Consider the following 13,226-nt stretch of genomic DNA (forward strand, 5'->3'; position numbering starts at 1 on the left):
AAAAGGTCTACGGGAAAGGGATTAGGGAATTGCCATTAGTTTACAAACGGAGAGTGGAGGTGTTTATGCAAACTGTGAGGGGAAAAAAATGGTGAGCTTGCAAACAGGGTCGTTAGTACCTAGGAAAGGGATACTGGATTAATTCTTCTGGATGGGATTAAATGCTATGCTATGTTTCAAGTAAAGTTGAGTCATTCACTGAACAAAAGAACGAGGTTGGATTTTCAATATTTATTAGTTAGACTGGGGTAAACAGCCTTTTTACAGCACAATTTGCATAAGTTTCAAGATACATCTTGTATACAATCACAAAACCATGACGGATTTTTACATAGAATGAAAACTGAGACAGATTTACAAGCATTTTCTTTTTACAATTCTCATGTATTTTCATTTCAATTTATACAATTTTTAGAACAAATTCTTAAATTTGTCTTCCAGAGATAATTTGGAGGCAAAATAAAAATCATAATACAAAAAAGATATTAACAAACTACCATCACTGCATGCGACATTCAATTTGGAAACATGACATTTTCTCCAAGGACTACTTTTTTTTTCATTAATTTTTTTGTATGGGTAAGGGAAATCTTTTTGAACATCATGTATGCTGTACACTTTTTAGATAGGATGACAGCACACTCATGACTTGGTCATTGTAGAACACCTGAGCACGGCACTGAACAGATATACAGATACAGTCAAAAATGATATTCACATTCACATGCGGAATGTTAGATGGAATTAATAATTCAAACTTGTCTGTCTTATAAAATGTATACTTATTTACAGGGTAACAAATTAAGAAACTGCTTTCTCAAATCACTACTATTAGTTAAGGATTTTTTTAAATTGATCTTCTTTTGAATCCCCAGTAACTCGTTTATTTTAAAGAATGAAACAGAACATACATAAAACATCAAAATGCATCTTATAATTTAAAGAGAGAGTATCCATTTTATGCATTTGTTCAAATCAGCCATTAAAGACATCTAGTCGTTTGAAATAAACAGCCTTATTAGCTGGATACTTTCATTGAGCTTTCTCACATTTCCATTTCAGTTTTATGTTTAACACAGATGCAATTCATTCTGCTATACACATATGTATATACAGATATAGATAGATATAGTTGGCAGAATTTGGGATATTAGACACTATAGCAATGAAAATAAGTACTTAAAAATATTGTCAATTATGATTTAAATAAAGTAAAAAAATACTATAAACATCTTTATGATATCTTCATGATACTAAACAACGGTCAAATAATTTCTATTAAATTGGGCACAATAGCTTTTTAATAATAGGTGCTTATTTATTTCATTATCACACCATCAACATCCCTGTATAAGTATCAATATCAGCTGGTTACCAGCTACAGTACTCCCCACAAGATGACATTTTTTAAATATATGTAAATTCACAAAATTAACAGTTGATATTGTGAATGGCTTTATTTAATGAGATTAATTTAATGTAAAAAAATGTGGGTAATATTAAAGAAGCAGATTTCATCCCTTCATTCTGCCTTGGATACTATCCCTTTAAACTGTAATTGTAAATAACTAGTTCACATTCACCATAGAAACTCCTGACTCTATTGCAGAACCAGGATAAAACAACTTCTTGCTGCTGTCTACATGAGTAAGATTAACTATGTTATATATCCCAGTCATGTGTAAACACTCACACTGTGCTTTTACTGCTACTTATTTCAGCTTATTTCCACTGCACAAGGCCTTGAACCAAGGGGCAACTTCAATCTCTGTTAACTCAATGGGCTTGTGGGGAAAAAAGAAAAATTCCTTTGCTATTGCACATGTATAACATACACATTCAGAAAGAAGTGATGGAATGTATTAATCTAATATAAAATAATTCAGAAATCACAAGTTCTGTTGACATTTCCCTGTAATCAGGCCCCAAGATAAAGAACAGATGCCAAAAAGCATAGACAGACATATTCTGAAAAATATATGTAAAAATGCTGAATCTTATTTTTGATTGAAAGTGAAATTGTGTTGTTTAAAAAGGGCTGTTAGCATCATTTAAAAGAAATGCACTCAAATGTGAATCCATGTTGCATAGAAAAATTTCAGTACACCCTACACGTTTGGTCAAACATAGACTTGGCAGACCATTTTAATACCTCTGAATTGATGTCGACATACAAGAGGCCATGTACTAAAGCTATGCACTGTTTAGCTCCATAGTGTTGATGTCTCAGCCACAGTTATATATTTTTTTAACTGTTGGGCAGAGTAGGTGGGAGGGCAATTCTCTGGTGATCATCTGATCTCATTCAGGAGACTGCACCTCAAGTGAGAAGTTTAATCACTCCTGGGAATTAATTTAAAAAAAAAAATGGGGCCAGAGTATAATGACGAATAGCTTCAACTTTGTCCTAAGACTGAGTGCTCTAAGGGAAAGTAGCAGAGGTATTTCATATCAGAAGGAAGGTTGACAAATGGACTTTTGCAAATAAGGATGACACAAGTTTCCTCATAAATGATCTGGGAAGAGTTAGTATCTGCTGAAGATTTCCATGGAAACAGCCAGCATGCCTTGCTTTTTAGAAATAAATTCTTAACAATATCAAAATTTCAGGTGATTTTTCACTAAGTCCTATTTTACAAATGGCTTTGGAAGTTACTTTTTTTTTTTCCCCTAGGGCAATATGGAAAAAACAACAACCAGTGGATACTAAGAGTTTCATTAGGGGAAGAAGGTGGGAGTAAATGTTATTTTATTTCAATAAATAATATGATGTGTTCTTTATAAATAATATGTCTAGGCAATTGATCTTGGGTGCTATATATTTGCTTAGGACCTTTGGTTTCCAATGGCTAAATTTATAGGGTACTTCGGTTTCGATGAAAAACACACGAATTCAAAGTTTCAGTATTCCCTGTGACTCATACCCCACTCAAATGGACCTGTTATCTTTCAGGTTCCACGGTTGTGATGAATTGTGTGCTTAGCCCTTAAATTCATTAGTTGGAGGGGACAAATTATGAGTGAGGTAAAAAGCTAAATATTGTGAATGAAGTCTGGATTGCTTTAACTGTGGATCCCCTTACAATTTGATCATATTTTCCATTTCCCACTCTTCAAATGGGTAAAAGAAACCAAAAAAAGGAATGGAAAAAAACTCACTTGAAACAATCTTAGCTTTGTCTTCTTATGTGATAATAATTACCTTTGTTAGAAAGAGATGTGAATTCATTTTACCTCATATATATCAGCCTGGTTATGGGACATAGGTTATGATCTGTTGAGTGAAACTAGGAGGAAAGATTACTTTAACAATTTTCTGTAGGATGAATTAAGTGGCTCTTTCAGAGCGTCTCAGTCCTTGATCTATCTGTACTTTGTAAATATTAAAAATTAATGATCCTGTAGCAAGAGTAATAATCAACCCAAGCACCTTTACATGAATGATATTTTGCATCTTCAAAGTATAAAATTAAATTGATTCCCATTTTTATTTTGATTGAGTTTAAACATGATCAGAGTGATTTATTTTTCATCCATTAATGAAAAAGGTTAGAGATTGGCTAGACTTTACTAGAAAAGATTTCCCACCAAATACAGTGTCTATAGCCTGGAAACAATTCTATTTTAAAAACACAGATACAGTCTAATTCTTTTGAAGAGAAAATCCACAATCATTTACCAGAAGGGGAATTTTGATAACTCTTGAAATACATTCACGAATATAAATTACATAGGCAAGATAATTTTTTTTGTTGTTGTTTTAGAGGAAGTAGTGTCAAGTGTTATTGGTCTGGGATTCCACAAAGATACTGTCAATCTTCCTAGAATACACCACATTAAATGTAGGGTTTCTAGTACCTATAGGTCACTTTCCTATATGGTTGGATGAAGACATTAAAAAAATATTTTATGATGTAGTGTAAATCCTAAAGCTTTTGAGGCAATCCTAGTCTGAAAATCTGTAGCTTTCTTTGAAAGATAAATGCCATTTATTTTTATCTCATTCTATTGAATTTCTACCCTGACCTAGCTGCAGAACAAACTATTTCGACCTACACTGGGAAGAATTTCATTAATGTGCTTTCATTTTTTCATATTGAAGTACCACGCTTTTTAGCCTCACTGTTACATGTGGAAACAAAATGGAATCCCTGGGAGCCCAATCTCTAAAACAACTTTCCTTTTCTTCTTTTTCTTTTGTGCTTCCACTTCAGCAGGGTTTCTGTAATGTGAATCCTGCAGTATCATCTCACCAGTAAATGATTGGAGAGTTTAAGGTATAGAAGAACATTTTTTTACACTTTAGAAATATTTGGAAAGTCAGTCTTCGCTTTTACTCAAGTGCTTTTGCATAAATATCTTCTTTGTGTATCACTGAAAATCCCATTTTTCTCTGAACCTTTCCTGAAAGTAGCAGCCAAACTTGTACAATTACTCCTACCTTAAGTATTCACTATTACCTTCACAGTTATTTTCTTAGTGGTCCATAAAAAATCCAACTTCATAGAACACCTTTATCTCAAAAACACCCAAACTTTATGTTTGAGGCCTGGTCTTTGAGCATTTTTCAGCAGCAGCAAGTTGATAAGGCTGTGAAAGTATTCTGTGTTGCCCCATTGTACCCTTTTCCTATTTTATTTTCTAGTTAAACACAACAGTACCAAACTAAAGTTTTGATAGGGTGCTATTTATAGCAGACTTGGTAAGTTTCCTTGCCTAAACAGGCACATGCCTTCAATGTGTTTGAGTAGGACTGGCCAAGAGTTTGTGCCAGTTCACAATTCTTTTCCTCAAATCTATTTTATCGAGCCAGATATAAGCTTCACCAATCAGAGTCTTTTTCATAAACTTTCCTCCATTGGAGACAAGCAAAATCTAGAAAGAGAAAGTCAAGATTGTGTTAATTCAAATTTCATCTTCTTAAACAAGGCACTACCTTATCAAGAAATAAGTGAGTAGGAAAAAAAAACTCTTAAAAGGTTCTAAAAAGATTACTTTAGTGGTTGTCAAAAGGGTTTCAAACTCCTAGTCCTTGAGATAAGATTTTTCCTAAGTGGGATACCCGGCCAAACTATAAATTGAATTCATTTTTGACTTTAACTTACATATTGCTGTTATTATGAAAGAGCTGTATTAGAAAGCAAAGTTATCTAAATTATTGATGACTTGACAAAACTACTGTTCTGAGTCCAAAGTTTTGACTGTCTGAACTATCCTTGGTACTCATGCAGGCTGATAGTCTTCTTTTACTGAATAAATGTAAGCTAATTTTGATTGTAAACACCACTGGGCAGAGGTTTATGTCTTCTACAGCATTCTCCTGAGTTCTTAGAATAGTGCTCTGCGAGTAGTATATAGTAAATACTATGGATTGATTGACAATCTGTGATTTAACCCAAAGAAATAAAAGCTCTTTCAATATGGTGTTTTAACTGTTCTTTTTTATAAGTGCAATCTTAGAAGATCTTGGGTTCTTTGCTGGTTTTAAGGCAAATCCAGAATTGCCAATATCCACTTTTGTCTCTGGAGTTCATTTGCTGAATCATTATACTTCTGCTATAATTTGGGGCCCACTTTTTGGAATCTTGACTCATGCAGGGAGATAGCATTCCCCCAGTACTTTCTGTGTGTCCACAATGACAAGGTCACTAGGTCATAAGCACAGAGTTACCTGAAGAGAATGACCGGCGGGACTCAAACTAAACCTAAATGTTTCATTGAAGGAAGGCTCTCGGTCATGGCGACACACCCGCGTCTTCTTTTTAATCACTCTTTTCTGGGATGAGATGTTGATCACATAAAGTTTCACATACAAGTCTGTCAACAAAAATGCAGTTCAGTATCATAAATGTTGCTTAGTAACACTCATCACAGTCATGTTTGATCACTAAAAATGTCCTATTTTCTACTGAAAATATCACTGCAACATTTAGTTCTGGATATATTGCCTAAAATCCACAGAAAACTGAAAGGCTTAGCATGACATTTTTCTAGTTTCAAGAAAATGTACTTTAATGTCAACCTCAATGTTCTCTTTGATGGAGCAGATAGTTCAATATTATAAGGTAGATACCTGGTAAATGATCAGGAGATTTAAATTTGTAGGTGATATTTCTGCATTGGAGTATCTCAACTATTAATTGTTCTCCATCTGTCTTCATTTCCTTCTTCAAAGCAATCTTAATTTCTCCCATTACCTGGGTTTTGCCTAGATAAACAAATAGAAACAATCCACTTCAGTTAGAGAAAAGACGAGATCCTCCCATTAAGAAGCCCAAATAAGAGGCTAGAATGTGAAAAGATTTCATTAAGCGATAGGTCAATCAATCAGTGGTATGTATTGATTGTCTACCAGTCACGGAGCCCTGTGCTTAAGTATTTGGGAGAGTACAACAGAATCAAGAGTTATGAAAATAGATTTAATAATGCCTGCCTTCTTGGAGCTTATGAGTGGTAATGACACAATGATTGTTACAAAACACATTCTCTCCCTATTTCTCCTCTCCCCACATATTTGCCCTGACAATGACCACAAAGGTTATAATTGAAGTCTGATATGAAGGGGATGAGAGAATTGGATGTAATTTGTCCCACCTTTCAAAATAATCTATTTCAACTTCTTTCCACTAATAAAAATGGAAATCGGTCTGCCCAGTTCCCTTAGGTAAGTTTATTCCTCAGATTGTCTCACTACAACTATCCCATTTGAAAGCCTTTCTCAGAAAGTCGGAGACAAGGATGTGGTGGCTTTCAAAGCCACCAAGGAAGCTTGCTTTAAAAGTTTTGAAAATAGATTTAATAATGACCAGAGAGACGCATGTAAAATAAAAGGAGTATCTATTTAGGATAAAGTCACTAATATGTCTATTTCCCACCAATACTGTACTCATTTGAGAATCACAGGAATGGAGATAATAATGTCTGTGGTTGCTGCTATCAGGTTGCTAAATTTTTCACTTTTTTTTTCCAGCTGCAAATGTAATCAAGCCTCAGTGATGGGAATAAACTTCTACATTTTAAAATAAATAAATGATGAAAGTGACATTTGTTAAACACTTGCTGTCTGCCACCGCATTTATGTAAATATCTTTAAATTATAGATTGTAAATAATTTATTCATTCATATTAATTTCTGCTTTCCCCTCTAGACTGTAAGCTTATTATGGGCAGAGAACATGAGAGTGAAAGCTCCAAAACTGGCAACAACTTCATCTCTTCACATATGACCCATATCTTCAGTGGTGGCTGATACCATGAAAATATGTTCTGTTGAAAAAGCAATCTACAGCATAAAGAGGGTTGGGGCATATGTACTTTATGATTTTATTTTCAGTTGTTTTAACAAGTTGTTTTTTCAGTTGTTTTAACAAGTTGTTTTAATAGAGGTTGAAAATGGCCTGTCTAGTTTCCTTAGCTGTATCTTATGCCTCAGGTTATTGCCAAGATTTAGTTCCTTTTAGCTAAGTCCCATTTCATCTCAAAACCCATTTTATTTGTTCTATATTTTCTGAAGTTTGAAAAACATCTATTAAAAAATAAACCTTCCGAACCAAAAGCTGGATTGCAAGAGTTCAATTCAGGTTAGGAAAAGGTTTAAAGTCGATTAAAAAGAAAAATAAAGAGTGATTTTTGAAGTCATGAAGCTCAAAAATTATAATATTTTGGAATTAAAGGGATATAATTAATATTTATCCATCCACTTTTAAAATTTTCCCAAACCACAGGAATTAACTAGGCTGTTCCTGCCAAAATAAGAGCATATGCTTCATGTGATTTTGAATTTCTGAGTTTGCACTAAGGTAAGGTATTTAAATTGACTACATAAGGAATTTAGGGAATTCATAACAGCATCTTGACTGTCATAGTAATTCATTTTTTAAAAGTGTCTTCATATTAGTGATCTCATTTTATCACCACAGCACTGTGGAGTCCGGAAAGATGGATATTCTTATCCCTTTTGTATAGAGAAGCACCATGGCCTAGTCGACTTGTGGGACATGGACTGTCTCCAACCTGGATACTTTGTATCTACCCCAGTGCTTAGCACAGTGCCTAGCACATAATCAGTGCTTAAAAATACCATAAAAAAGAGAAACTGATGCACAGATAGGCTAAGTGACTGGCTAAGGTCACATAGCAGGCCAGCCTCCCTGACTCCCAGCACTAAGCTCTTTTCATTAGATCAGTAGGCATTTTTGGTGCAGCACCCCACTTCCTCCATGAAACCTTGGGAAAGCTTTGGTGGCTGTTGCTGTAGTGATGATTATGGCTGCCACCATCAGTCAGTCAGTCGTATCTATCGAGCAATTACTATGTACTAGATATTATACTGTGCGTTGGGGTAGATAGAAGGATGAGATAAGATAAGATAAGATAAGATAAGATAAGATAAGATAAGATAAGATAAGATAAGATAATTAGGCTAGAAAAAGTGCATGTCCCACATAGGATTCCCAGTTTTAAATCCCAATTTACAGATGAGGTAACTAAGGTACAGAGAAGTTAAGTGACTTGCCTAAGGTCATACAGTATATAAGTAGTGGAGCCCAGATTAGAGCCCAAATCCAATGACGCCCAGGCCCATGCTCTTTTCACTAGGACAAGCTGCTTCTTCATGCTACAGGGTGCACAAGGTGACCTATTGGAAAGACGTCAGGACTGGGAGTCAGGACCCCTGGTTCTAATCCCAGGTTCTAATCAGGATTAGAATCCAGCCCTGTCGTTTGCCTGCTGTTGGTCTCCCCCGTTTAGACTGTGAGCCCGTCACTGGGCAGGGATTGTCTATATCTGTTGCTGAATTGTACATTCCAACAGCTTAGTACAGTGCTCTGCACATAGCAAGCACTCAATAAATACTATTGAATGAATGAATATATGAATATGCATTGCTAACTGTTTGATGGAAGTTTTGGATGAGTGTACTTTATGTTTCAGCCATGTGCCACCTCCCTCCTTCCCCCACAACAAGGGATGTCTACCAACTCTGCTATATTGTTTTATTGTACTGTCCCAAGCCCTTAGCAGTGCTTTGCACAAGGTAAATGTTCAATAAATATGATTGATTGATTGATTGATTGATTGACTGATTGTTCTCTTTGGGGTGGGGAATTCGACTGGCTCGAATCCTTCAAATCCGGATCTGCCCCTGCCACACATCCACCATCTCACTGACCCTCAAGGAGAAGCCGTAAACAGAAAGGATCTTACCCAGGCATGCACTACCATGAGGCAGTATGCAAGAATTCATTCATTCAATCATATTTATTGAGTGCTTACTGTGTGCATAGCACTGTACTAAGCACTTGGAAAGTACAATTCTGCAACAGAGACAATCCCGAATGTGAGTGAGGCAGCCATTTTGTAGGACCAGCATCCTCTTCCTTGTAACACAGTGGTGTGAGTTATGTGTGTCTACCTGCTGATTCAGCCAACCAGAGGTCTAGGACCCAGTGCCTCAGACTAACTCTATATTCATTTATCAATAAGACCAGAGCAAGGGGAGCAGTGTGGCCATGTGGCAAGACCATGGGTGTGGGAGTCAGAGACACGGGGTTCTAATCCCACCTCTGCCACTTGTCTGCTGTGTGTCCTTGGGCAAGTCACTTAACTTCTCTGTGTCTCAGTTACTTTATTGGTAAAATTGGCACTAAATCCTCCTCCCACCAATTTACTGTGAGCCCCATGTGGGACAGGGACTTTGTCCAATTTGTCTTGTATCTACCCTAGATCTTAGAACAGTGTTTGACACATACTAAGTGCTTAGCGAATACCATGAAAGGAAGAAAAGACCAGTGATTTTGTAATACAGAAGGAGGACTTGGATTAGTTATAAAGAACCTTTCTGTATTAAGTTACTAAGTGTTAATAATCTCTTTCCCTCTAGACTTTCCAAGAAACAATGGATACCATTAGTCTGGAGAATGAGCTAAAAAATTTTGTAAGGTCTCTCCTGACCCTGTGATCCTATTAAAAAAAAATTATTATCACTTTTAAGTCACTTTTAAATATTTTGTCTCATCTGTGAAAATACTAAATTTCTATTTTCAGAACCAAAAAAATATAACCTGTAATTCTTTTAAAATCTCAGGAGGATTCCAGTCAGTTAAAATTTTATTAAATTTTAACTGTTTTGCAAAGGGTGAGGATGCCATTAAAACCTTTTATGAAGTAAGATTAAAAATGATATTTTATGCAAAGCCAAGAAATCTGGTATAATGTAAATTTAAGGGATCTGTGAAAATAGGACAAGCCTGCAAGCTGTTTTTGCAATCTTTTATATAAAGAAGGTTTTTTTTGTTTATTTTGGGTTTTTTTTTAACTAAAAGCAGAAGGAACATCATTTGAGGCAGAAAATAGACTTTCTGGTTAGTTTGTCTTATTATCTTTGAGTATTTACTTCTTTTGAGCAAACAATTTTTAGCAGTCTTGGTGTGATGATTGAAAATAACCATGGGAGGGTTTTTTTGTTTGTATGTTTTTGCCAAAGTCTTACTCTGGGAATATCTACTACCTGGGGGAAAAAACATGCTCTCCATAGCCACTGATCAATCATTGTACTGAGTGCTTACTGTGTGCAGAACACTCTACTTAGTGCTTGGGAAAGTACAATATAACAGAATTGGTAGAAATGTTCCCTAACCACAGTGAGCTTTGAGTCTAGGGGATTGATAGGGCAAACTAGAAGAGAAAGATCATTATCACCTGTATGATATTTGATATTAATATTTATATACTGTTGATATTTTATATTTAGTGTGTATGTTTTTGTTTTCCATTCATCAACTTTGCTGTTGATAATATAAGCCTGGAACAAAGGTCTTCTTTGATTAACTAGAAAGTAAATTTTTTCATTGTTGTTGTTTGTGTGTGTATGTTTGTGTTTATAACAATGCCTCTGAAGCACTTATTATGTACCAGGCACGTATATTCAGCCTGTCACCAAATCCTGTAGGTTCAACCTTTACAGCATCACTAAAATCCATTCTTCTCCATCCAAACTCCTACCACAGTGATCCAAGCACTTATCCCACCTTGACTACTGAATCAGCCTCCTCGCTGACCTCCCTGCTTCCTGTCTCTTCCCTCCCCAATCAAAACTTCACTCTGCTGCCTGGATCATTCTTCTAAACAGAATGTTCAGTCCATATCACCCCACTCCTCAAATACCTCCAATGGTTTCCCATCCATCCCCACACCAAACAGAAACTCCTTACTATTAACTTCAAGGCACTCAATATGCTCCCCCCATCCTACTTTACCTCACTAATCTCACAGTATAATCCAGTCCACACACTTCACTCCTCCCCCTACTCACAGTACTTCCAACTCGCCTGTCTCACGGCTAATCCACTGTCCGCATCTTCTCTCTGGCCTCCTCCTTCATAACCGACAGACCACTGTCCTCCCCATCTTCAAAGTCCTACTAGTCAATGTATTAATTGAGCTGTATGTGCAGAGCATTAAGTATTAATGTAAAGTATTAAGTAAGCTGTATGTGCAGAGCAGAGTATTAAGCACTTGGAGGAAAACGGTATAACAATAAGTAGACACATTTCTCTTCCGTGTCACCTTTCAGACTAACCCCTCATTTCCCCACCCTATCTTCACCTGTGCATTGCCTAGGCACTTGGGTATATCCCTTTTAAGCTGCTAAAATACTACTTACCTCATTTCAGCTCCACAACACGTATGTGCATATCTTTATATTCTGCCATTTCCCCTAGCTTTAATTTATTTTAATGCCCGTCTCCCCCAGTAAAATGTAAGCTTTTTATGGGAAGGGCTCATGTCCATGAATTCTACAGTGCTCAGCACACAGTAAGTGCTCAATACATAACGACAGATTGATTGACTGGATAGGTCATCTGACAATCTGATGAATTTAATTCATAATTGCCCAAGTCAGATAATCCAAGCCTGCAAATTAACTTTGAGCCAGGGATTTTGATTAGCTGTGTAAAGTGGATTAAAAGCAACCTCCATGCCTACTTCATCTTGTACTATGTAGACATAGAACCTGCTCAGAAAAGACAGCAGTGTGATCATTCTGAGGGGGACTCCTCACATCTCCAGCCTGGACAGCCTCATTACGTAGGGCAATCTCCGAAGCAAAACGTTTATCCGTTTTACCAGCCTCTTCTGCCCACTGTCTTCATCCAACATATCAGCATCCCTGTGCTTGTAAAGTCGTTCGGTCATCGTGCATTGATTTTTGCCTTTGTATTTTGTACTCTGAGAATGCTGATATTCCCAATACCAGATTTGCAACCAAAAAAGATGAGTTCACCATAAACCAAATTAGGCTCTTATTATTAGTAGTAGTAATGATACTAATGATGATAATAGTAAAGGGTTTTGCAAACAGCTCCAATAATGGTTTGAGAAGCAATCTCTGAATAATTCCACACATTTTTCACTAGAGGGAGCAAGATGCCAAGGAGATGAACTTCACTTGCCTAACACAAGCGCTATCAGACCTTTCAGTCTAAAGAAAAAATAGCTGTTCTATTATGAAAGTTAAAGACAAATTATCGTTGCCAATTCACCTAGATCCCTAGAGAGAACTTGCCTTAGTGAGTGGAAACGTTTTATTGCTGTACTATCGTTCTAGGATCTAAATTGCATTAATCGACAGCAACTTTTATGGAAATATATGATGGAGGTATACCAAGGCATGTAAAAATTCTGTTCTTTGATTCTGGTTGATACCAGTAAAGGAATTCAGCACTGGGACCTCATTTTATGATACCCAGCCTCAATGAATTTCATATTCCAAATCTGTGAAATAGTGTGATTCACGAGGAGGCCTTCCCAGACTGAGCCCTCCCTTTCCCTCTGCCTCTCCTCATTTCCCCTCCTCCCTCCCTCTGCTTTTCCCCCTTCCCCTCCCCATAGCACTTGTGCATATTTGTATATATTATTTATTACTCTACTTTATTAATGATGTGTATATGTCTCAGATTCTATTTATCTTCATGGTATTGACACCTATTTGTTTTGTTTTGTTGTCTGTCTCCCCCATTCAGACTGTGAGCCTGTTGCTGGGCAGGTATTGTCTTTGTTGCTGAATTGGACATTCCAAGCGCTTAGTCCAGTGCTCTTCACACAGTAAGTGCTCAATAAATACGATTGAATGAATTAATGAATCAAGCCCACTGTGGGCAGGGCTTGTCTCTCTATTGCTGAATTTTACATTCCAAGCGCTCAGTCCAGTGTTCTGCATACAG

The 13,226-nt window shown here is 36.4% G+C and overlaps 1 protein-coding gene across 1 annotated transcript in view; it reads right to left on the reverse strand.

Annotated features, from left to right (window-relative positions):
- Positions 1-216: 216 nt before the first annotated feature.
- Positions 217-13,226, reverse strand: part of PCLO (piccolo presynaptic cytomatrix protein) — a 288,802-nt gene continuing 275,792 nt past the window's right edge. The window contains exons 24-26 of the mRNA XM_029077273.2: positions 6,074-6,208; positions 5,672-5,817; positions 217-4,875 (exon numbers count right to left, since the gene is read on the reverse strand). Coding sequence (XP_028933106.1) covers positions 4,735-4,875; positions 5,672-5,817; positions 6,074-6,208 — 422 coding nt within the window. The 3' untranslated portion in view covers positions 217-4,734. The remainder of the gene's footprint in view (positions 4,876-5,671; positions 5,818-6,073; positions 6,209-13,226) is intronic.

Source organism: Ornithorhynchus anatinus, chromosome 13 (genome assembly GCF_004115215.2).
Source record: "Ornithorhynchus anatinus isolate Pmale09 chromosome 13, mOrnAna1.pri.v4, whole genome shotgun sequence".
NCBI lineage: Eukaryota > Metazoa > Chordata > Mammalia > Monotremata > Ornithorhynchidae > Ornithorhynchus > Ornithorhynchus anatinus.